The sequence below is a fragment of the Epinephelus fuscoguttatus genome, linkage group LG4 (assembly GCF_011397635.1).
Source record: "Epinephelus fuscoguttatus linkage group LG4, E.fuscoguttatus.final_Chr_v1".
NCBI classification, from domain to species: domain Eukaryota; kingdom Metazoa; phylum Chordata; class Actinopteri; order Perciformes; family Serranidae; genus Epinephelus; species Epinephelus fuscoguttatus.
Window position 1 is genome coordinate 36059382 of NC_064755.1, and position 26925 is coordinate 36086306.

The 26925-nt window shown below is 40.8% G+C and overlaps 1 protein-coding gene across 2 annotated transcripts; it reads left to right on the top strand.

The window, feature by feature from the left end:
* The first annotated feature begins 946 nt into the window (after positions 1–946).
* Positions 947–15875, top strand: hmg20a (high mobility group 20A). Of its 2 annotated transcripts, XM_049573574.1 has the most exons (9): positions 947–1045; positions 3312–3401; positions 3537–3746; positions 7014–7146; positions 7911–7948; positions 9725–9800; positions 10128–10343; positions 14924–15056; positions 15359–15875. In XM_049573574.1, exons 2-9 carry the CDS (start codon positions 3336–3338, stop codon positions 15360–15362), a joined length of 876 nt encoding a protein of 291 aa, XP_049429531.1. In that variant the 5' UTR covers positions 947–1045; positions 3312–3335; the 3' UTR covers positions 15363–15875. The 2 variants fall into 2 exon arrangements, with proteins under 2 accessions (XP_049429531.1, XP_049429532.1); XM_049573575.1 differs by lacking the exon at positions 15359–15875 and having other exon boundaries at positions 14924–15060.
* The last annotated feature ends 11050 nt before the right edge of the window (positions 15876–26925 follow it).

Consider the following 26925-nt stretch of genomic DNA (forward strand, 5'->3'; position numbering starts at 1 on the left):
AGGTTAGAATGAAAGGGACGGTTTCCACAGGCAGTGTATTTTTCTCTAATGAATAAAATCATTTATCATTGTATGGGGGACACTCAGTGCAATGTGAGGAAAAGATTGTTTGCAGAGTTTGATTGTACCCTAGGGTTGCCAGCACTGTAAATACTGCCACTGTTGAGCTGTGTATATGTGTGTGTGTGTGGCTCTGGCAGAGCTCAAACAGTCAAAGTCAGTTACAGAGAGATAATGGTATATTACAGCAAAAGGTGATGGCAGCATTTCAAGTTGCAGCTGCAATATAGGCTGTGAGGAAGGTCCTACAAACTACAAACAGACTGAACGTTTGCCATCTCTGCTCCTATGGCATCATTTTACCTGAGTAACATACAAAAGTCCAGTTCAGATGAAAGATTTCCTTATCTCAGCTATTTAATTCGTCTTACAAGCCCTGATGCGTAGCCTACTTCCACGTCTGATAAATACAGCTTGAAATTTCCCAGTGGAGCTCACTCTGGAAATAAATGTGAGAAGTGTAATACGCGAAATCAACAGTAGGGGGAAGCAACGCGCTGAAAGACACTGGTCAATGTTGACGAAGAAAACGGCGACCAACCAGGCGCCACAGAAGTAGAATATCTAGAACAGTTTGCTGTAATTAAATTAATTTTAATTTCTTTGTGTTGGTTCCTATTGACGTTTGAAAGGAAACCATGGATAATGAGGTTTTATTTGTTTCATTTTTCTGTGAGCCTTTTATTGGCTGAATCTGAAGCCATCCAGGTAAAGCCAACATCACTTACCTTATCTTGTTACCACATAATTCATTTTTGTCACTCTATATATTTCCTTGCTATTCTTTTATCTAACAATCACAACACAACACAAGTCCGGTGGAATATCAAAAATAAATAAATAAATAAATAAAAATACAGGCAGAAATAACAGCCTTTCAGCAACATGCCTGTCTATGTGGTTTGATTCTATGTAGTGGCTGCTGTATTGTTTTGATTAGGAAAATCATTTTTGACAGGCACAGCTACGGATTACGTTCTCTGAGGTAAGTTTCACTCGGTAGTTGTACTTTATGCGCATTAAATATTTAATTTAACGATGTTTCAAATCGCATATTGACGAATTAGCGTAAAATAAAGCAGAACGTTAGCTGCCCGTCTGCGAGCTCAGTGCTACCATAGCAGTAGCTAGCCGCACAGCTAGCTAGCGAGCTAGTAGCACATCAGTCCACTATGCTAGTGCTAAACCATTGTTTACGATAATATTCACCTCGATATGCTTTTTGTTTTTAAGGCTAGCGTTAGTTATCACGAATATAAGATATTCAACGGCAGTACAATAATATGCCGTCGCCCTGAAGACCACATTCAACGTACTACAGCTGTTGAAGTTGACGCTAGCTAGTTCGTGTAGGTTAACACAACGTAACCTGACGCTAGCCAACAATGGTGCTGTTTGCCAGCTGTTACGGTTTGTGTGTGTTTCTTCAACATCTCGGTTTAACGCTGCATATAAGCAGCTTTGTTAAATGTTATTCTGCTCACTTACTCACTGGCCAGTGTGACAATATTTAAACACGTCGACTACAGCTCTTAATTAACGTTAGCTTAATATAGTTAGCTTAACGTTAACAGTAATGATAACTGTCTGGGTGCCACATATTAACATAAATACAACCATCAGAGGACGCTAAGTGCCAAAATAACAACCTATTGTATTTAATGCTATGTGACCATTTCTTTGGGTATTAAAATACAGGGATCACCCGGTGCTAATTGTGTGTGGGGCTGGGGTCCTATTAGCAAGGTTAACGTTAGCTCTTTTGGTAGTCATAGTTTGGATTAATGAGATTTATATGATGGACTGAACAGCATTCATATGGGTGACCAAACATACAGAGTGGTGTTTTACAAATTGTAAAAGATAACCCCACTTTGTTTTACAGTTTCACTTTTTACACCGTCCTATAAGTACAACCTTATATTGTTTTTTTTGTTTTTTTCCAGGTAAAACTCCACTCAGTTTATCCTTGAATCATGCATTGTGTGCTTAAATCCAGCAGGTGGCACTGCAGCACAGACTGTATCTGTTAGGTTAGGTGGAAAGTGAACTAAAGACAAAATGGGTATTGTTTTATCCTCTTTGATGGCTTTTACATTTTTGGGGTTCATAGCTAATCCTCAGAAACTTAAAACACTACCTGCAAGTGAAGTATTAGGTGACATTTTGGGGCTCCTTTTGTTTGGCAGTATCTGTGACAAAGGCTTGTATAAGGTGTCAGCTCACACAGAAATGTTTGAAAGAAAACCCCTGCTTACCTTAGCTGCTTAATGTAGGGGGAATTTCCCCCACATATCCTCTTCCCAAAAGGGCTTTTTGGTGGTAGACCAGCTAATTCCTTTGTGCCTTTTCCCACAGTACTTAGTGGCAGGGGGCAGAAACCACATCCAGGATACAGCAGCTTGCTTCCCACATGGTGATTTGGAAGAGGTCAAAGGTTAAACAGAAGGATGTTGTTGCTATTTTCAGAGCTCAACCTGGGCTGTTTGCCCACAAGGACTCTGAGCCAGCATCATTTTTAATTAGGTATTCTCTCAGTCACCTTAAAAAAACATAAATAACCTCATCTTTTTTTGTGGTCAGAAATAGTCAAACATATTGACGTATTCAAGCAAGTATTTAACACTCATAAACGGTTTTTCAAACAATGATTTTGACTACTCTCTTTAAAGCATAGTTAGGCCCTGACTTCAACTAGAGAATTATTTTTGCCATAGGGCTTTTTAGCATGGAGCAGTTCTTATCTCTAATTATGAAGCTGTTCCACAGCACTACTTCCTCCTGTTGAAAGTAGTCTAAATTAGTGTCTGAGTAGTCGGGTGCTGTGTTTTTTCATTCAGTTGCTCAATAATGATTGATAGCAGCAAGACATTTCTATTAGAGGAAACGTGGCTGGCCAAGAGGAGAGTTGGAGCCAAGGCTGGGAGGAGTTTGGACAAAAAGCAGAAATGGCGATAGCGCTGCAGAAGGAACAGTCTGCTCTCTATTTCCTGGCTGGGCAGCATCCCTGGTAACAATGCTCCATGCCTTAGTCCAACCCTGTCTCAGAATGCTTAACCCACCTTCATCGGGCAACAATGTGTGTCCATTGTTTTTTTTTTTCCCATATGGCTCATCTAGAAAGCACAAGCCTCACCTTAACTAATCACAGACCCTTCCAGATCATGTATTAATACCAGTTAGGTTTGTAGCTCTGACTCTACTGGTATAAAATGTTTCCTACTCTAACATCTCCCACTGTTTTTCTCCAGATCTCCCTTGACATCATAGAAGTCATGGATGAGCAGACAGGCTCTCCTGCAGCCAATACAGAGAACAACAGCCAGAGAAATGGAGATGAGGTAAGCGCCGAACACACAGATATCAAATGACATATTTTTCCAATTCGGACTCCCAGGAATGTCCTGCCAGTGTGTATATCATGGGGGATTGCTACCTGAACTTTCAAAACATATCTGTTTTTGTTCTCTTTGCAGAAGCCCAGACGTGGCAGCTGGACCAAGGGGAGGAAGAGGAAGAAGCCAATGAAGGACAGCAACGCACCCAAGGCCCCCCTAACGGGCTACGTTCGCTTCATGAACGACAGACGGGAGCAGCTACGGGCAGAACGTCCAGACGTGCCCTTTCCAGAAATTACAAGGATGCTGGGCAACGAGTGGAGCAAGCTGCCCCCCGAGGAGAAGCAGGTCAGTGAAGAAGTTCCAGACAGGATTACACAATGAGCATACGACTGTGAGGAATAATGTGTCAAAGTTCTGCATTTCTTTGCTTTTCACTTTGTACGTTATTCTCTTTAAACAGTCCTGTCCTCCTTACCATAGACACATGTTTGTCTTTTTTTTAGTGGTGGAGGGCAGGGGATCTTTATGGGGAGATAGCAAGTCAGCAGTTAATGCCACTTGGAAGAGGTGTACATTATCTGAAAGCTGTGAACATGAAGATTAATTTAAGGTGCAGTTTAGCACTAGCTCTGACACAAAACTGTAATAGTATTTGGGTTTTCATAAGGTGCCTAGTAAAACTTTAAACGTTTAGAGTGTATGAGAACATTAGGACGTTTTAATGGAAGTATGAGATGGCCATTCCTATGTTCAGTTATGTCTCACAAGTTGTTGCAGCAGTTTTTTCATTCATATAATTTTTTACTCAAATTTGGTGCAAATTTAGGCATTTTTGACCTCCTGAGAATGAAAAAAAAAGGTCAAAAAATCCCCCAAAATACCATATTAAGACACCAAGACCTTGAGGAACACCATAGAAAACCTAATGCTGTCATTTGGTGTCAAAGCCTTTTAACATTTTTTTGCTGGTTGGTTAACAACCACTTCTCTTCTGGAAACTACTGAATAAAATGATCTACTGGGACCTTTAGGATAATCACAACCTCGTGAAACTTTACAGCCACAAACTACAGACCTGGAGCATTCAGTAAGGTCAAGTTAAAAAAAACATGGTCTCATTATGATGAAATGGCTACAATGGGGACTAACACCATCCTACATAAATAAAATGGATCCCATTGAAACCATATGCGTCTCAGCTTGGGCTGCAACGATTAGTCGACTAATCAGTGAATATTTTAGTAGTCGACTAATCGGTTAGAGTCATTTTTCATAGGAAAGTACTATAAAAGTACTCCAAATTACTGATTACCGACATTTTCCAACATTTTAACACATTTTTCAATAAAATGATTAGTCAACTAATCGAAGAAATAATCGACAGAGTAGTCAACAATGAAAATAATCGTTAGTTGCAGCCCTAGTCTCAGCTTTCCAATCATACCCAGTTTATGCAATTCCAAGATTGTATAGAGACCCCAGTATGCACACATGGTCAAATAAGTTTTCATATTGATTAGTGCAGTGGTTCTCAGACGGCGTGCCATGATGTCAGTCCAGGTGTGCCGTTGGATTCTGTGATAACCACACATTATTATTGCAAGATTCAACACTGGGCCTTTACAAAAAGTTATGAATGAATTTTTAATGGACTGTATCAGTGTGTTGTACGCGCCCATTTCCTAATAAAAAGGCAAACTCTAGCTTAATAATGTCATTTAATTTAATTAAAAACACCTTCACAGGGAACCTATTTGTCACTGATTGTGCATGCGAATTATTAGTGTGTGACACATCAAAAGCCTTAATTGGCAGCGGTGTGAGGGATGATAACATTTAAAAGGAGAAAGCAATGAGTGGGACAATGGATCGCTTTATTGTATGGAGCAAATTACAGCAAAGCACCAGCGAAAACAACCTATCACCGAAAGACGAGAAAAAAAAACGGTCATAGTATCGCAAAAGCTACCTGTCATATTTTTCTTATTTTTATTGTCTCATGTCGTGATAAGAGTAATACCACATGTTATAGAAGCTATGCACAGATATAAATACAGATATAAATACAGGTGTGCCCTGAAATTTTGGCTTGCCTGTTGGTGTACCTTGAGCACAAAAAGTTTGAAAAGCACTGGATTAGTGCGACAATAGCAAATATCTAGGGCGAGCAGTTTTGAGAAAGCACTTAAAGAAAAAAACTTGTCAGAGGCAAAATCTGTTTGATTTTGAATAACAAGGTGGTGGATTTTTAATTGTCATTACTTGTGGCTTTCAGTAATTGCACCAACAGTACCCCAAAGGAATGGACCAAAGTATTAATCTGCAACATGCCAGCATTTAAGAGGCCAAATTCAACACTCTCAAACCAGCAGAGACTTTTAGTTAATTGCTTGCTGCGCACAAAAAGAGTGTAAGAACAAAAGCCTGTCAAGTCTATGGTGTCAGTGTTTTGAAGCTGACAAACACTGACTTATACATGACTGTGTCTGGTAGTTTGACACCCTTTTACAGATTGTCTTGCCATAGTTGATGGCATCTTGTGTCGTGTCCTAGATATGCCCTCGACTGTGATGCAGGACTGGCAGAAAGAGATTACAAAGGATGAAGTTGCTTTCTTGTAGTGATAGAGTCATTATTGCAGTCATGTTTGGGCGGATTTTCCATAACAATTTGTTCTCCCGCTGCAAAGATATCTAAGTGCTTCAACCAGGGAAAACTTGGATGGCCTTTTCAGAATATGGCAGAATATGAATCAACAGAATGATAATCAGTTCTCGCAGCCCTGAAGTTACAGCAGCTCATCGTTTGTACCACCAAATTAAAGTCTGTCTTGTAGAAACATTATTTTAAACTGTGTACTTAAAGGGATAGTCAAACCCAAAATAAGAAATACAAATTTTTCCTCTTACCTGTAGTGCTGTTAATCAGTCTAGATTGTTTTGGTGTGAGTTGCCAAGTGTTGGAGATTTTTGGCTGTTGATATGTCTGCCTTCTTTCCAGTGTAATGGAGCTAGATTGCATTAAGTTTGTGGAGCTCAAACGCCACAAATTACATTTAGAAAACTCAACAGCAGTGTCTCTTTCAAGAAATCATGACCCGTTGACTCAGGATAATCCACAGACCTTGTTGTGAGCAGTGTCATGCAGGAACTTTTCTTTCTACCGCTCTACAACCACTTAACGAATCACACTGCAGAACGTTTTGTTTTTAAACCCAGAAGTGGGATAGAGTCTGTAGAGCATTGCTGCTGATTAGTGTCATGTTGTCGAACCATGAGCTCAAAGCTGAGTCTGATATACTGCTATCTTGAGACAGGGTCTTTGCATGAAGATGGTTTTTATTAGTTTCCTCCAATTCCCAAACTAATGATATTACAAGATGCTTTTTTGCATGCAACAAGGAGTGAATGTAGGTTATTAATATTGGAAATTACTGATTTTTGTCTTTTGAGAGGAACTAATCCTGATTAGAAATAATTACTCCCTCTCACCATGCCATCTCGCCCACGATCCTCCTTCATCCTGTTTCGCCCAAATCTCATTTTCCTCCTTTTTTGGCTGAGTCTTCCCAGCTCGTCTCACCTTTTCTTTCTTTCTGTCTTCTGTCTGCAGCGATACCTGGATGAGGCAGAGCGAGATAAGGAGCGCTACATGCGGGAGCTGGAGAAGTACCAGAAGACAGAGGCCTACAAACATTTCACCAGGAAGGTCCAGGAGAAACAGAAGGGCAAGCGGCACAGAGGAGGTGAGGTTAAAAGGCAGCAGGACGACAAGTTGGCATCGACGAATGAAGCTTGCTAGTCTGGCATTTATCCCACCATCATTTAGAGGCACTACTGTTTAAAAAGTAGGCAGATCAGATACTTTATATGTCTGGCAAAATTTGGAGAAAGTAGGTGTTATGTTTGGTGGACAACTTCTGCCCAGACAGTTTGATAAATGTGAACGTACATCAGTCATATAGTGCGGGAAGCCGTCAGTTGCATTTTGTGGTTTTGTGTCTGTTTTCCTTTAATATTATTCTGCAGAAATGAATAATTATAGGACTATAAAACATGCTCAAAATGTTTTATCTACGTATTTGAATATATTCCATTATTTCGTGGAGGAACCAAAACTCATTATTCCTTTGCTCAGTTGATGGAAATGTGGCAAGGAAAAGGGGATACTTTTCGAGTTCGTAGTAGGTCAGATTATGAGTTATAGTTCAACCTGAGACCAAGGAGCCGTTACTGTTCTCACAGAACACATGGTCTTCATTATCTCGTCCTGTTTTGTTACCGTGGATAAATCTTAGTTTGGATATCAAAAATGTTGATGACATAAACAGCTCTGCTGGACTGAAGGAGGTGCTCTGCTTCATTTCATTTGTTTGACAGTATAGAATGCAGAGAGGGGACTTTTTTTGATGACTTTCATTCATTCTATTAGTTCACACTGTGGTAAAGGCGCACTGCACCGAGGGAAACATGAACCATCTGCTTACTTTATTCTTTCCTTCCTCTCCAGATGTTGGGCACCAGGTTGCCAACGAGGCTCTACACGAGGTCAGTAACTCTTTCCTGCCCTATCACACTTACAATCACTTTCCTGAAAGGGATAGTTCAGATGTTTGTTATTTTTAAAAGTGGGGCTGTATGAGGTACGTATCCATAGTCAGTGTATTACATACAGATGTCAGTCGGCATGCTCCCAGTTTGGAGAAGCAGGCAGGTCTACTGACACAGAAGCTAAGCTATATACTGCTGTGGAGAGGTCAGCAACAAAATGTATTTTAGCCACCTAAAAGAATCTGTATCAGTTTAAGCGTACAGAATATTTTCACCACTTTACCTTGCTGTCAGGCAAAGATTTCCGATGGGGAACTGAAGCCGTTATATCGCTCTCTTGAAAGCCAGACTCCACTGAGAAAAACAGTAATTTAACATCAGGAGCTGTGGGTCTACTGCTGCCTCGACAAGTTAGTTAGTTTGTGTTGTTGTGTGACTTTGGTGTTTAAAACGGTAAGTTCAGATTCACCCAAGTCACACAATAACACAAACTAATTGAGTGAAGCAGCAGTAAACCAGCAGCTCCCCTGTTCAGTGAGCTAAAGTTACTGTTTTTGTCAGTGGAGTCTGTTGGCTTTGATGAGATCAGTATGGCTTACACTTGAACTGTTGTTGGTTTTTTCTTCAGGTGGAACTTTTTTAGGTGGCTTAGATAAATAAATGTAAATGAAAATTTGCAGCTGCCCCATACACAGCAGTATATTGTCTAGCTTATGTGTCGGTACTCCTGTCTGCTTCTCCAAACTGGGGGCGTGTTGACTGTCATCTACTGTAGGTAATACACACAACCACACTTCAAAACTATCCCTATCCCTTTAAGAAGTAAATATCATAATTATTTAAGCTTATAAATCTTCTAATCATTGAAATGTTACTGTATTGCTGTGCAGCTTCTGTTGAGGCATGCAAAGCACAAAATCTTTCACCCAGATTCACAGGGTGGGAGCAAATATCATGCTTAATCAACATGAATTTCAAAGGTTACTTTTGACTTTAAAACCAAATTTTTCAAAGACTCAACAAGTGAAAATGTGAAAATGTCACTAGTTTTAGTCACGTTGAGTTTTCTGTCATCGTAGTTAGAGTCTGTTTTTACTGTTTCCTCACCCAGGAACCCAAACGTGTTTTGTTTGCCCTCTTCTTGCTGTACCCATTAAGTGCTTATTGTTGCATCACTAAAGCTGGGTTAATCCGCTTTGGTGCTGTGTTTGTGTTCATAATCCAAACAAGTGGCTTCTACTAAGTGTGTAATTCATTTTTATTAAGTTCTGCATGTAATTAAGAGGTTTCCTTTGTGAGTCTTATTGCATACTCCTGAAGGGTTATTATGGTCAAGGTGACTTTATTGGAATCGGCATTCCTCTGGGGATACCAGCGTTTCCCCTCCAGATTTCAATGGATACAGGATTCAGCATAAATTTAATTACGTTGAGAAATACGGAAGGATGCATTCTTTCTGAGGAAGGAGTAAACAAGTGAAACCTGCGCTGCATCTTGTGCTGCTGTTGTGAAACACATTTGTATTGTGAATTTACTGGAAACCATTTCAGGGCCTGTGATATCTTAGCAGCACTGTTGGTGAAGTTACATCACCTTCCTCATTTTCTTAAACTGTATCACTGTATTTCCCCTGCGGCCAGGTATGAAATAAATTACCCTCCCACCTACAGCCTAGCGAGATAAATGACCACCTCTCGCTGTCGGTCTGTGCGGCCAAATGTTTTCACTTTTCAGCTTATCTTCTTACCTCTTACTGTCTCTGGCTGCCCACAGAAGGATGCAGAAGGGAAGGACAGAACTGTGTTTGACATACCGATCTTCACAGAGGAGTTTCTCAACCACAGCAAAGGTAAAGACACTCGTCTTGCTGAGAGAAACTTTGTAGCTGGTGCACTGTGACGTTTTTAAACTTCCATTTGTCTAAGTGTTTCTAAACGCATTCGTCTGCTACCTCGAGAGAACTTTTTTTTTTTATAGTGCTCCATCGTCCCAGAATAGTTTCCACAGTCCACCGAACTCAGCGATGCCCTAAACTTTAAAAGAAGACACCTCTCTGAGCAGATTAAAAATTAATGATGGCACCAACTGCTGTATCTCCCTGTTGTCCTCTCTCCGGACTCCTCCTCTTATCCACCATCGTTTCAGTTTCCCTATGTGCTTCTGTGTTCCCAAACAGCACGTGAAGCTGAGATGCGGCAGCTGCGTAAGACCAACATGGAGTACGAGGAGCGCAACGCGGCGCTGCAGAAGCATGTGGAGAGCATGCGTGGCGCTGTAGAGAGACTGGAAGGCGACGTGATGCAAGAGAGGGGACGCAATGGGCTCCTCCACCAGCACCTGGAGACCCTGCGTCAGGCGCTCACCTCCAGCTTCTCCTCTGTACCTCTACCAGGTAAGAACCAATATCACCATATACAGTTTTAATCCAAGTTCCAAACATGCAACATAAAAGTCCATATGATAAGTGATTTAGTCTTAAAGGGACAGTTCACCCTAAAATCCAATTACATATTTTTCCTCTTGCGTGTGGTGCTGTTTATCAATCTCAATTGTTATGGTGTGCGTTCCCGAGCGTAGAGAAGTCGGCCTTCTCTGCAGTATAATGGAACAAGATGGTGCTCAGAGCGCCTAAAACATACATTTGATAACCTCAACAGGAATGTCACTTTTTAGATGCCATGACCTGGTTACTCAAGATAATCCACAGATCTTGTTGTAAGCAATTTCACATAGGAACTATTTGCTCTCTACTGAACGACACCCACCAACCATATCTTCTCATGGACGAGAGGCTCGGGCTTTCACATCGTTTGTGACATCATCAGATCCTGTTCTTATTATTATTGCTATTATTTCAGTGGCTGTTCATGTCTCAGCGGAAATGTTATTGTAGTAACATAAAAAGTGCCACCAGATGTCAGGAGCTACATTTGAAGTACCACATGCAAACTCTGTGAGTCACTGAATCCCCCACCGCAAGTTCCTGCAAATCTTTCACAATAAAAGCCTTTTAGAAAATGAAGGGATTCTCTCAACTGAAATTATAAGGGGCTTTTAATTTTTAACAGATACAGGAAGTGTTGAGTTTGAAATGATGGCGCGATGCATTAACTTTATCAAGGCAAACGGGAGAGGATTAAAAGTAAAAATACAAAAATAAAGAGGGAATAATAAATAACGGCCCGTTTATAATGTAGTCTGTTTCAAATGAAGCTGGTAGCCTCTGCAGTTGTGGTGAGTAAAAGCCACTGTTTTTTTATTTCATTATTTTATATCCCCATTATAAAGGAATAGCATTCTTTGCTAGCCTGATGCTAATGGTCCGGGGTCGCTAAAGTGCCTCTGCTGTTTCATCATCTTTACCCTTTTTACTCTGTGTGGTAACGTCCCTAGAGGAAATATCAAAAACCCTGGGGTGTTGTTGTCATACAGTTGTCTACAGCAGCAGATCGCTCTGTGTTTCTATCGGTGACGGTATAAGTGACGGCTGTGACTGGAGAAGTCGTCAACGGCAAAAAGAAAATCAGACATGCTAGACTTTCTGTCGGGACATGATGAGGCGTCCCAGACATGGTGTCAGTTGTCATCTACTATGGCACACTACACGAGATAAAACAATGGATTATTGCGTTCGACAAGCCGACACCATACAACGCTGTGTCGGGCTATGATCAGGCTGATATTGTGTAGTGTGAACCCAGCATTATATTTATGCTTCTTTCTGCACAGTGATACAGTTGACGGGTCTAGTTTGGTGAGACAAAATAGTTCCTCTATGAAACTGCTCACAACAAGGTCTGTGGATTATCTTGAGTAACTGGGTCATGATTTCTGGAAAGAGACATTGCCGTTAAGTTTTTCCAAATGTATTTTTTGGTGCCTTGAGCACCACAAGCCGAGTGCCATCTAGTTCCATTATACCGGATAGAAGGCAGACATCTCTACTGCCAATATCTGCAACTCGTCAGCGCACACCAAAACAATCTATTGCATTACAGGTAAGAGGAAAAACCTGTGTTTTGATTTTGGGGTGAGCTGTCCCTTTAAAACTTTTCTAGGCAGTCCTCACCTGTTGAGATATGAAAGATTATTCCACTTGCATCCATTTAAACTGAGGGAGCATCTTGAGACAGAATTATCTTGTGTTTTGTTTTAATAAAAATAAGACAAATGACTCAACACTATCCTAGATGACTTATTAAGTCGGGCATTTCTGCAGCCTCCTAAGTTTGTCAGATATTTGCTGATTTAAGAGTTCTCGTCTCATCTCTTAGGACAGTGTAGACGTGGATCATTAGTTTGGAGAATCTTGGACAAAAATGAAATGTACTCCTCCTTTTTTTTTTAAGTCAACATTCTGCTGTGTGTGGGAAAATAAAATTGCTTTGCTTTTATTTCTAGAAGTGTGCAATGTGGCCCTTGGGCTTGCTGATATTGATCGATGCACATTATAAACCAACATTAACTTCATATCCCGTACCGGTAATCCTTCCCCAGACACAAACACAAATACCGTAGTAAACGTTTAGATACAAAGTCAGAGTTTAAGTTGGTGAAATATGAATAATAACGTAGGTGTGCTCATACGCCCACTGTCTGTTTGCTGTGCTTTCAACTCCAAAATCTCTCCTCTTGGACACATATATACCTAAACAGGTTGTACAGTAGGATTACTTTATGTTCTTTTAGAGACTGACTGTGTAAGTCATGCTGTGATGCCTTCTTTTCATTATTTACATTATAAGGAATGTGGTCCGACTTTGTTCACACTTGTTTTATGCACGTACAGTACAGAACTCGTGCTGAGCTTACACCCACAGGTTTTCGCTTGCAATTATCTCCACACCTATTTGAATTTTTTGCTCTCACAGCAGAGGCACAGACTCTGCAAACAGCACAAATTGACACTGCTGGAATGATTTCATAAGAGCTTGATGGAAGATGATTGCAAAATCCACTCAGATTTGGCCTCAGGGAAGCTCTGTGGCACATTCTGTTTCGGAGAAAGTGTCAGTAAATTAATAACCGGTAACATCAAAGGCTTCTCCAGAGTGTTAATGTGTTTACGTTTACATTTTATTGGTTATTTCAGTAATCGCACAATTTCCAATAATTAACTTAAGTCCCTCTCCACTCAAAAATCTTCTATTTTGTCCCCTAAAATGTCTGACCCTGACTATACTCACTTGGAACTGTGCAAAGTGTGTCAGCAGAGAGGTGTTTTCACATTCCTCTACTGAAGGGAGTGATGTCTGTGCACTTCCCTAAAGTCTGAGATTCAAATGTATGCCAGGCAGCTAGATTAGATACGCCTCTTACATGAAAGCCAGTTGCTGTCTTATACGGAAAAGACATACGGATGGGGAAATAGACTTCGACACAACACCGGCAACGAAACCTGAAACCTCCAGCACTGAGCGGACAGTCAGTGCAGGGAGCAGAGTTAGCATTAGCATAATGAAAGTTTTGACAGCAAGCACGACAGAGTGTGCAGCTTGTGGGTGTAAACTGGACCAATGTGCACACACTGTAACATCGTAGCAGATATTATTGTATGTTTCACAACCAGTAACGCTGTGTCAACTTATTCCGACCTGGATCGGAACCAACTGCAGTCACATGACACATTGTTTGGGTTAAACATGAGCATGTTACAGTCCTGGAGGATTATTAATGTGCACCTCCTCCTGTACTGCCTTAATATGCACATTCAGCACATCCAATGCATCAAAACATTGTTTTCTAGTTGGAGCCGCGCCTCGTTTTCAAACTGTATGGTTTGACTAAAATGAACAATGACAGCAATATAGTCCACGATGAGCAGCGCTAAAATCAACATGTGTAGTTGTCCCTCCATTGTGACATTAGAAAGTGTCACATTTGTCGGACCAATTCTGACCAATCAAGAACAGCTTTCTCTTGCAAGGTATTTGATCTGCTTGTAAATGCAGCCCTGAGAACACGAACCAGCGAGAGGCAATTATACAACTTTGTGGCAAAACTAGTCCCTGATTTGGACCAAAGAAAACGAACTCAAGGTCTGAAAGCACCCTTCCTTCCCATTCTAATGCATCTGCTAGTTGCTGATTTTGGTGGGCAACAGACTCCTTCTCTGGCTCTTGAAACACAGCAGGTAGAATCTCTCTAGTGTTTCTTCTAATGTTAAACATAGCTGTCTTGATGCGCACTGCTCTTTCAGGGGTCAGTCGGCCACCAGTCAGCCGGAGTAGCATCATGTCAGTGCTGAAGAAAGTGGGAAGCGAAAACAAAACCACCAACAAGCAGCGGTTGTGGGCAGGGGAAGGCTAGATCCAGAATTTCTCAATGAGAGAGGACGGGTAGATCTGCTTTCAGCCCCTATTAAGAGTTGTTTGTTTTATTTTTTTTCTGTGGGAAACCATGTTAAATAAAAAGATTAACAAATTAATTAGTCTTCTTACATACTCTGAAATGTGTCTGTAGGGGGACTTTAAATATTTTCACATTTCTAAATTACATTTTTCTGCTTTGCGCCTCTTGTAGCGTTGACAGTTTTGGTAATATTGTTGTGACACACTTCAGAACTATGACAACAGATTGCTTTTGCCGGCTGCGAGCCAGGCTCTTTGACCCAGCTGTGGGACATCCTTTGATGTTGCTTGCAGCGAAAGCATAAGTAGTGTCAAGTCATGGTTGGTGTTGTAATGCTCGGATCCTTCATATTCTGATTGGTCTTGTCATCTTGTGATTTTCTGCCCCCCCTCTCCTCCCCCCGAATGATGTGTAAACATAAAGTGGCCATAGCTGTAAACACAAAGACTGATTTTGTTTTATAGATTATGCGGGAAGTATGGTGTTGCCTATCCCCATTTTATTGGCAGCTAATAAAATTTAACCTTTAAAAGGTCTGCAGTTTCCTATGAACAGCCACAAGTACTAACAAGTACTTCAGACATTTTGAAGTACTGACGTCACATACTTTTTGTTTCACAGCCAGCGGAGAGACGCCCACTCTTGAAACCATTGACTCCTACATGAAGAAGCTCCACAGCATCATCGTCAGCAACCCCCAAGATCACGAGAATCTCATCAACACCGTGAGAGAGGTGGTCAACCGTTTGGACAGGTAACAGCTGCTTTGGATTGGAACTGATGATTTTACATCATCAATTAATCTCATGATTTATTTATTTTTGGTTAATTGCATTGTCAATAAAGTCTAATGCCTTAAAGTAGGCCTTAAAATTCGTTCCTCAGTCTGACCAACGTAAAGCAATTAGTCTTATAGGCAGACAGTTTCACCTCAAGGTCCTATTCATTAGCTCTTAAGAGGTTTTTTTAATTGTTTCAGCATTGTTAGATATTTTTGTTTGTTTCAGCTGTGAATGAATAATGACCGTGTCTTTTGTTGTCACGCTTGTGCCCCAGATAATTGGACCAAGTCCCACTGATTTGATGGATTGAGACTCACAACGCCGTTCAGTAGAGGCTGCTCCGTGACAGTGAATCTTCCTGTTGATCTGTCATCCCCATCAATTTCAAAACATCTTTTATTGCTCCGCTAAGATCATGTAGGTGAAGGTGATGTAGCGTCTCATATTTATTTATTATTGTTCTACTTTTTTTAAAAACTCTGTTCATACTTTATGGATATAGCTGTAGTTTGTTTTATGAAATAATCAAATGGTAGGACATGAAACGGTTTTCTGTCACTCGTCGCTCCTTTCTGTCATTTGTAGCAAATGCTTCCACTTCAATATCTACAGCATTATCAAACATGTTCGGATCAAAGAAAAAATGTCAGTGGGTTTGTATTTACCATATCCAAGAAACATTGTCGAGCGGACTTTCTTTTTTCGTACTCTGTTGAAGAAAAATGTGCCATTTATATTTTTGTTTCCTGTGTGAAAAAGTGTTTGTGTTTTCAATAAATGTATTTACATCATTTGAGCAGTCGGTTTGTTTTCATAGGTTCATGACATGCTGGGAATATGTTTGCACTGAAATGGAAATCAAAGCTAGATACACTAGGTACCATTGCCCTAGATTTCTTGCTTCACCTTATTCAGAATGTCTCTTGAAGTTTCTGTGCTTCATATAACCACGACTGTAAAGTGTTCAAAAGGTCTCTCTTTGATGGTGTGTCTATAATTTGCAGTATAAATATTAAAGCAGCTGGTTTTAAGTGTTTGCCAAACTAAATGCTGCATTTCCTTTTTGTGATTTGTCACACTAGGGAGAATGGGTGACTCTTAACAGCCTAGTTTTGAAGTCTACTGTATCAAAGAGCTATGAGGTTAATCTGCTGTAATACGTCACTGGAATTGTGCTTGGTAAGCGCCACAGCTTATTTACTTACAGCAGATTTGGAGTCAAAGATTTGGATTGGTTAAGTTAATTGAGCAGCTCTGATGTAATTTACTGGAATCTGGAGAAAGCGAGACATTACTCTGCACTCTGTGGCTCATACACAGCCACTGGGAAACAATAACCCACTGTATCATGTCGAGACTTTTCCCACTCATAGCAGAGAATGAGGAGCAAAATGACTGGATGAGTCTGCCATGAATTATTTTCACTAAATCAGATTTGCGTTATGATTCACTTGGAAATTTTAAATGACTGTTCATATTTGTCCGATCAGGAGCTGGCCAACTAGCTCGGATGCATGCTAACATACTACTTTATTTGTTTTTGACTTGACATTATGAGCCTTTCCTGTTTCCATTCACTGATGCCCATTTCCTCTTTGCCAGCTGAGACTTCCTGTCCACAATGGCTGCATGTGTCGTTGTATTACGTCCAACAATGTTCCAAACAGATGTTCTGCTCCCAACGGAGAGCATGTCGGTTTGTGCAGTGAACTAATAACAGGGTTCCTACGCAAGTATAGAAAAGTATGGAAATAAATTTGATCAGGTATTAAAAAGTATGGAAAATGAAAAATAAAGTATGGAAAAATATTTATGTTTCCAGACTATTACCACTGTTCTAAAATATTGTTTTCTAAAATAGAAAATTAGGTATTTCCAAAAGTAATTTAATCAATCCAGATCGTGTTTTATGCCGGGCCAAGCACAGTTTGTGTGAGAGCAAATGTCTCAGAAAACATACCGCCCCTTTTACCTGATTGAGTAAAAGTGGAAAAAAAGTGGTATGTCCAGTCCGCTGCCCCATGACCCTCCTCCAGCCCCCCAGGTATCAAGTTTCACTCCAACACTGCACCTTTGACAAGAAGACGAGTTTCACGTGGTTCACAATGGGTAGATGCAAGTTTTTGGATGGATGGCTTGACAATGCCGTATATAAATACTGGTTGGCCAAGGATTCCCAATTCACACACAGAGCTAGATGCAAGCTTTGTGTGAAATCGTTTGACATCGCCAACACGGGGGAGAAAGCGATTCTGAGCCACATGAAAGGAAAAAACACTGACGTCTTGTTACTGCATCGCTTGCACCCAGAGTCCCAACCTTTTTGCCTCAGCCCAGACATTGAACTTACCTGAGTTTTTATTTGCATGCCATTATGGTACTTGGCTACAAGCGCCTATTAAGAATAATTAAATATGATGTGAAATATGACACACTGATATATTTACTCAGATGTCGCATATTCTCTGGGAAAAAAAAACAAAACGCCAAGAAGTCTGGAAATTAGGGTATGGGGAAAAAAAGTACCTGAGGACATTGGTCGTCAAAGGTCGTAATGAAAGTTTGAATGTTTACAACGTGTAAAACTGATGAAACACCAGCTTGTTTTGGTATAGTATACTTGTATTGTCAAAGGAAAATAATATGTTTGCAGTATTGAAACCCTTAATGAACAATGTACTTTAACAAGACTAAGTCTAGTTCATCCTCTGGGCACCATGCATACCTGTAACAATTTTTATAAAATACTTACTGAGGCAAAAAGGTGAACCGCATGATGGAGTTTGAGAGAAAGTCAGAGAATTACCAAAGTAATTACGATTCATACCCGGGGGATCATAAATGTTGGTACAAAAGCAGAACTTTGAGCAGTGCTAGTGCCAACATGTTAATATGTTCACATCAGTCATTTGTCATTTTGGTCATAAACCAAGGAATTTAACTAATAAAAATATTAGTGATGATGATGCTAAATGAAAAGTTGAAAAATGAAAAGTTTTCTGCTGATTCATCCAAAAGTTGTTTTGATATTTCACACAAAACCAGAAATGTCCACCTCATGGTGGCAGTAGAAGGAAAGTCAGTAGGATACATCATCTGGCAACCAAGAATGTCTGAACAAAAGTTAGTGCCAGTTTGTGCTAATCTAGTTGATGTTAAACTACTTCAATGCAAGTGATAATTTTGACCTCTTGGTGAGACTAGATAAAAAGACAGAGGATCACCAAAGTCAATAGAGTTCGTCCTCTTGGCACCATGCATATCTGTAGCAATTTTCATGATGTAGTCGCTCAGACATTTTACTGAAAGACAAAAATGTAAACCTCAAAGTTGTTTAGATATTTCATTCAAAACCAGACATGTCCACCTCATGGTGGCAGTAGAAGAAAACTCATCATCTGACAACCATGAACAGTTGTACAAAAAGTAGTGCCAATGTAGTTAATGTTGAGCCTTTTAAGTGGGTAAGTGAACATTTTTTACCTGTTGGTGGGAATAGATAAAAAGATAGAGGACCACCAAAACAATTGGAGTTCATCCTCATGGCACCATGCATATCTGTAGTAATATTCATGAAATGGTTGCAGAGACGCTACCCTAGGGTAGTGTCTGAGTTCTGGGTAGTGACTATGAGTTGTACTCGGTGGGGTGGCTGGGCTCAGCCTTAGAGATAGGGTAAGGAGGACATCCGGAGAGATCTTGGAGTAGAGCCACTGCTCCTTCACATCGATAGGGGTCAGTTGAAGTGGCTCGGGCATCTGATCAGGATGCGTCCCACTGGTAGGAGGCCCCGGGGCAGACCCAGAACATGCTGGAGGGATTACATGTCTCATCTGGCCTGGGAACACCTTGGGGTCCCCCAGGAGGAGCTGGAAAGCGTTGCTGGGGAGAGGGATGTCTGGGGTGCTTTGCTTGGCCTGCTGCCCCCGCAATCCGGCCCTGGATAAGCGGATGGAAATGGATGGATGGATGGATGGACGGATGGATGGTTGCTGAGACATTTTACTAAAACACAACCTCATGGTGGAGTAAGAAGAAATGTCAGAGAATCTCTAAAGTAAATATGATTCATCCTCTGGAGACCATGAATGTCATGACAGAATTGCATGACAATCCCTCCGGTTACTGTTGATATATTTCAGTCTGGAGCGATGTGGTCAACCAGCCAACCTCAGCGTACCTCCAGCCACGCTGCTGCTGCCGTGACTAAAAATAGAAAATACAAAGAAATCCCAGCCTTTGTGTGTGTTAGATGTGCTGTGGGACATGAACTACATCCAGTGGAGCTTCTGTGACCAGGGACACACTCACTACCTTATTAGAGTTGTTTACCTTTTAACTTCTGGGATCATCTTTCACATGTTAACTGCTTGGTGTGTGCAGTAGGCCCCAAAGCTCATTTGTATAATGAGCTTAGCCACAGCTTTTTTCTTTGCTTTGATGTTGCCCCAAAGCTGCAAAAAACAACATGAAAAAGGGATAAATAATGAAGAGTAATGACTCATACCTTGTTATCCCATTTTACCTTGAGTTTATGTCCTAATACTGACCAGTTTCATCCAATGCCAAGTGGCCAATCTGTCTCCATAAACCTGCTTTAAGACATGACTGAGCTGTTGGAAGCCGTGTCCCTCTACTTGCCCACTTGTCGCCACACCATCATCACGCCCAGTCTAAGCAAAGATAGACCTACCAAAATAAAAACAGCCCCTTCCTCCTCAGCAGGGGCATGTCTGCATCCTTGGCCGGCTTCCTGCTCGTGGAGTGGTGGGTCGACATTAGGAGAGAGGAGCCAGCTCTAGCAAATAGCTACAGACCCTGGACCAGAGGAGGGAGGGAGTGACTCAGAGCAGGGAGGATGAGTCAGGCGTCATGTGCTGAATTGGCACTCAGCGGTCTCAGTGTCCTGAATGGTTTCTGTTAGCACAATCATGCACTATTATGGTCAGAATGAGCTACCTTTTGTTAGTGTACTCAGGCATGGTCAAAGCTGTTGGCAAATGTGGCTTCACCTTGATTTTGTGGGACACTTATTGAAATCCTTTATTGTGACACAATGACACACAACAGTGATTGATTTTTTGAAAATGTTTTGCGATGGCACAAAGTTCCCATTTTATATAATCAATAGAATATTCAGTGGAGCGAGTCACAGCTGAAGGCCACTCTTGACCTCAGTTTCTGGGCCAAGAGACGACTTTTCACTTTGATTGAGTCACTTTTTTGGGTACGTTTAAAAAAAATCAAGAGTGAAAGTTCTTTATGAGTAGGGCAATCTATTATTCAACCCCTGTTCAGATGATTTCAAATAATTCATACTGTATCATCTGAAAGTTCCTCTTCAAACAGGCCGAGGTTCGGTGGAATAGTTTTTATGATTCTCAGCTGAGTTTTCTAACAGATAGTGCACAGCCGGAGAACAGCTTCCCTGCAGCTGGTGTCCTGTCATCTGAGGTCTGCTCAAAAATACTTAAGCGGGACAGACACTTGCTGTAACAAAGGCTTAAACCCGTGTCTTCTGGTAGAGCGTCTCACGAATGCTGCTTCAATGGCAGTTTCTCAACATGTCTGGAGGAAATTAGTTCTTATGAGAGTAAAGGGTTTTGACAGGAGACAGATATCCCTCCAGTATGAAACAAAATGAGTTTCCTTGAAGCACAATCAGAGCAAAGCATGTTGGGACGACAACTGGTAAAATATAAGTGATGAGGTATGTTTTCCTGATTGATTTTTTGCCCATAGTGGGGAAATTATTGTCCAGTGTCCTTGTATTCAACTCTGTCGCTGATGTGAGTCACTTCAGACTTTATTGCATCTGTTCCAGCTGACCCTGACTCATACCGTCCTGTCACTCTCTCACTTTCTCAGATTTTATAGGGTGGTGTGTCTTGGATAACGTATGCTGTGTGTGACTTACTTGCATTAAAATTCTCTTGAAACATTGGTCAGAACACCGGTTCTCAACCTCAACCCCTAAATTGATATGCAGGTCAGGTCATGGACCACCATTTGATAGGATATGCTTCAGGAACCTCTATTCAAAAAGAGTTTGGTCGTTAGATATGATTAAGACCAGAATTCTATAGCTGTCAACTACAATTTAGGACACTGGTCAGCAACCGTTACGATCAAAAGAACCGTTCTCAAATAATCTGCCTGGAGCCCAAGAACATATTTGAGCCTCGTAATGAAGGTAACAGCCAGTCTAAATTCACCCATCAGTATTTCTAATAGATCTAAATGAGCCGTTATTAACGTGTTTTACCACAAGGTGGCTATTTTATGATTGTTTGGTGCTTTAGCTTTGCAAGGTTGGTGGTAAAAGCAAAGCACTATGTCCATGCACTGTTAACTTCTTTATTGTCCTCCAAGACTTTTTTTCAATCTGGTAGATCCGAGACAAGCCATCACTACTTAATTCTTTATACAGGCTACATATTTTTACAACTGAGAAAGTAAAAGTTACTCAATGCTTTTGACAATGAAAAATGAAAATAAAAATGTTAAGAAAGCCACAAGCCACAAGGAGGGAGCCACTGGAGAGGGGCGAATGAGCTGCATGTGGCTCTGGAGCCACAGGTTGCCTACCCCTGGTTTGGGAGATAACCGTGGAGGAAGTAAAACCTGTAACCCAGTACTCACACTGGGCTCACTTCCATAGTGAATAAAATAGTGAAAATAAGCTATTCCCCATTTTTCTGGCAGCCCAGTTGGCAGGAGCAAAAGTTGGCATTGTACGCTTCTGCAAAACCACACATACATTACATCTGCACATTTCATATGTATCTAACTATCTATTCAACGTTTCTAAACTGACGTAATATACTGTATGAGCTGTTGTTGTCTTTGGGAGGAGGATGGCATGGTGGATGGCCTGTCACCCAGGCAACACAAGCTGCAGACCACTTTTTGAGACCAACTAATAACAAAACCGGTTTTGTTTTAGCGAGTCTTCACTGAGTTTCCAGCCACATCTTAGCCATCAAACGTGGGTGTTTTTTAGCAACCCATCACAGTTTTTCCACTGATGGTGCCACGAAAAACAGTTGTGTTCATAACCATGGGGTTTTTGTGCCTAAACCTAACTACACATTAACATGAAACATAAAGTTTCAACATATCTGCTACATAATAACATACAAATATTTTATTTTTATTTTTTTTTTACCTTTTTCTTTTCCTATCAATTGTTTTTGTTTAGTTACAACACAATTACACAATTAATTAAAACCCTGACCTTATAAATCAGAGATTTGCTCGCTACTTTAAGAATTTATATGTTTCAGAAAGCAAGGTGTCAACCACATATATAAAGTCCTTCATAGAAAAATTGAAGCTGCCATCTCTCCTATTAGAGCAAGTCGGGGCGCTGGATGCTCCTCTGTCCTTATCTGAACTTCAAACTGCTTTAAATACAATGAAGAAATGTGAGTCACCTGGCCTGGATGGTGTACCTCCAGAGGTATATTTGACATTTTGGGGTGATTCAGGGCCGACACACAGCATTAGGGTTAGGAGCATTGGGGAGAGATGCCATTACTGCTTTTATATCACTATTACTCAAAGAGGATAAAGCTCCTACCCAATGCTCTCATTATTGTCCCATATTGTTAATAAATTTAGATACTGAATTGTTTTCCAGCTCTGAAATTGACCTTTCACTAAGCCCCGCCCCTTTGTGATGGACTGACAAGCCATCGGAGTAAGCATGGAGCCCACACTGTGACTAACTGCACTCCCTGAAGAAACATTATCATATTTTTGGAACAATGAAACAGTGATTCCAGAGAGAAGCAGACAGAGGGGTCTACAGTCTGTGTTTGAAGGATATATCCAGGATGTCAAACTGACTCAGCAGCAACAACAGGTTAAAAAGACAAAGATAGTTAGAAGCTAAAGCCAAACTACAGGCTACAGATCACAGTGTAAAAGTGAACCACCACATCACTGCTGATCGCCACACAAGACAATGAATATAAAGGGAAACTTTGCTGATATTGAACCAGCTGTGTGGCATCACAGTGTGTGCAGATGAACGGAGAGTGACTGTGACACAACATCAGTTTTTGACATTTCAGGCACAGATCTCAACAAACACGTTGCTGCCGCCAGTGTTTCCTGGAAGTGTTGGGTGTTGATTATTTCTGAGAAAGGCTGCGACACATTTGATAATGAAACCGTCTTTCTTTGTGTTGGCTATTGCATTCTCTCCAAGAAATAAAACTATCACTTTATGCATATTTGTAGTTTCTGTAACAGTGTACATGCAGACTAACACTGACAGGCTCAACAACTTTGCCAGACAGGTTGGACTCAACATCAACACCTCCAAAACAAAAGTGACGTGTTTTAACACCCATCCTTGTGAATGGAGAACCACTTGAGTTTGTGGAAGACTTCACCTACCTGGGCAGCCTCATCAGTAAAGACAGCGGGACCCAAAGAGACGTCAGTCCAAGGCTCGGGTTGCCTTCTCCCAACTCCAGTCCATCTGGAGATATAAGCAATACAGCCTTTAATAAAGATGCTCTTGTATAACAGCAATGTCAAATCTGTTTTGAAACAGTCACGATGAGAGTGGAAGCCTTTCACAATAGATGCTTACTGGTCCATCTACGTCCCAACCCTCACCTATGGTCATGAGCTCTGGGTAGTGACTGAAAGAATGAGATGGCGGATACAAGTGGCCGAAATTAGTTTCCTCTGAAGGGTGCTTGGGCTCAGACTTAGAGATAGGGTGAGGAGCTCGGACATCTGGAGGGAGCTTGGAGTAGAGTCGCTGCTCCTTGGCATTGAAAGGGGTCAGTTGAGGTGGTTTGGGCATCTGATCAGGATCCTCCTGGGCGCCTCCTGCTGGAGGTGTTTCGGGCACGTCCCACTGGTAGGAGGCCCCAGGGCAGACCCAGAACAGAACCCTGCCCCAGATAAGTGGATGAAAATGGATGTGAAGGCATTGAAAGTGATCTTGTCACAACAAAAGTCAAGTTACTCAGGCACTTTTATTAAAATCTTCTCTTCATGTACAAATTTTCTGTGATGTGTCAGAAAAAAACAACCGTGACGATTTGCAATCTTGTCAAAATAGTATCTGATCAAAACTGTGTATTAATATTTCTCAAGCAAGTTCCTTTGACTTTACCTTGACTTTATAACAACTTTTATCCCCGCTATCTTAATACCCTTAAACACTAAGGGAAGGGGTTTTTGGATTAACTGCACCAGCATATAATGCAAGAGTAGACTTCATAAAGTGAGCAATTTCCAAGGGGCCAGTTTCACTGTCTCCTCTATCTTCATCTCCTGCTCCCTTGTTAAATCATAAAGACAAGCATGGCACTCTCCTGCAGGTGAGGGATGCAGAGAGACATCTGAAAAGTGTACAACAATACCCCTCTAAGTCCTATTTATTCAGCTGAAGAATGAGAGAATCACTCTCAAAAAGAAAAAAGCGGAAAATGCGAGTCATCCTTCCTCTTCCTTGATCCATCATCCTCTCCATCTCCCCCGGCCCTGGAAAATCCTTGGCCTCGGTGCCTGGGACTGAGGCAGGGAGGAGGAGGAAACAATGCTTGGAATGTGTAAAAAACTTGAGTCATTCCCACATGTCAACCTCTGGCTCAGCTCCTCCTCCTCTTCTCAAATGCATGTTGCCTTCAGGTTCTCCTCATAAGCTCCTTTATACAAGTTCTGAAGTCTTAAATGTCAAGCTGTTGTGGCTGCTGCTTAAAAATACAACTTATTACCTGCTTTACTTGAGGAAAAGACCGGGAAAAGACTGTCCTGAGAAGCCTCCACACACTGAATGTGATCTGAGCTGCAAATCATTAACATCAAAACTAAATGTGTGGTTTGCTGGTGGTATCCTAAACTAAACATTATCCTCAGAAAATGTACTGTTACTCTGCGACTTACCTTTACTTTTTTCATGTGAACTTGGCTTTTAATTATGATTAGAATATTTCCAACAGCACCTGAAGGCAGCAGGAAAGGAGGGGATTTCCTCTCCAGAAGTCATTATCCTTTATGAGAAGCGTCATGTCAGTAAAAGACACAGTGGCTGCTCTCAACACTTCCCAATAACTGTAACATGCACACACACTCACTGTGGCTTTGTACTGCACAGCTGTTTGCTTCCTCCTGATGTCAGCTGTCTTTTGCACACAAATATGGGTTTGAATAATCAGAACTACTTGAAATCACATTTGCTTTGAGATGTGGTTTCATAATTTATCATCAGTGAACGTGGCTTTTCTTTACAGGCATTAATGGGAAGAAAACTGTAATGAACAAATACCACAGCAGCACAAATTACTGTTTGTAACACCCGAGAATAGAATAGTGATGCATATTATAGGCTGCAGTGCAAATAAACTGACATAGTCATTGTCAGTGATGGATGAAATATTCAAATCCTTTACTTGAGTAGAAGTAGCAGTACCACAATGTTAACATACTCCATTACCAGTAAAAGTCCTTCAGTCAAATCTGCTGAGTATTATCAGCAAAGTGTACTTCAAATATCATCTTGCCTACTCACAGACCAGCCCACAGAAATGGCTGGTGTCCAGTGAATGTGTCCTCCTGAAATCTGCTTTAGTCATATCAAAATCATGCCAGGTCATATGGCCGACAACCTGCATCTCTCTTTTTTTCTCCAAATGGGAGAAGTTGTAAAATGTTCTAATAAGTAATGATAATATTTTGGTTCAAATGAAAATGTGGGTACCATTGCTTATATTCAGAATGAACATAATTATTGCAGGCATCCATGCCACTGAGAAAGTGGGCCCTCCATCAATGCGTGGGTGGAGAATGGGCCCTAATGAGTGATTGCCACCTTGAAAATATGCCTGTGTTCAAAGAGGAACAATCACTAAATTAAAAACAGTGCCATATGCTATACAGTATATGCCCCTGAAAAAAGCAAACCCATCTCTGTTATGTTTATTCTTTCTTTTCTGTAAAATAGTCGCATCTATCACAAAATTATATGTTTATTCTGTGAATGTAAATCACCTATTCTATAAATCAAATATTCTGTAACAATAAATCAGCTATTAAAATTGTTAAATTAAATGAATAATTTCTTATTTTCTATATTGTTTTTTTTCCTTATATGCAGTTATGCAGCGGTGATTGTTGTATAATATGTACGTTGATGTCATCCAGTGTCAAGTTTCTGATCATGTGATGAGAGGATATGTGCAGGATAGCGTGCACTAGGGCCTGTCATAATGTTTTAAAAACTTTTTTATTCAACCATTCGGACAGGTAATGTACAAACACAACAAGGCAAATGTCAAATACTTATGATCTTCCAGGATGCAGTGAACAGAACACCAGAGATACAAAACACAAAGACAAGAAACAAACAAAAAAGGCACAAAATAGAAGATTAAAAGATATAATAAGGCTGGAAAAGCAATTACCTACCTACTGTACCTAATCTATAGAGGTCTTCTGCACATCTGGAGGTAATTCATTTAGGAGACTTGGTCTAAAGTTGAATTTCATTACAGACGCCAATAAAGATGGATGATGTCTTACTATATAATGACGAAAACTCTGTGTGTCTGTGTGTCTGTTCCACGTTTTCCTCATCACTGACTTGGTCAATCCATGTGAAATTTGGCACAGTGGTAGAGGGTCATGGGAGGATGCGAATGAAGCATTATTACATGAATTGGCCAAAGGGGGGCGCTATAGCAACCGATTGAAATTGCAAACTTTGAATGGGCATATCTCATGCCCTGTATGCCGTAGAGACATGAAACTTTGCACAGAGATGCCTCTTCTCATGAGGAACACATTTGCATAACTTCCGGTTATATATATTTTCCA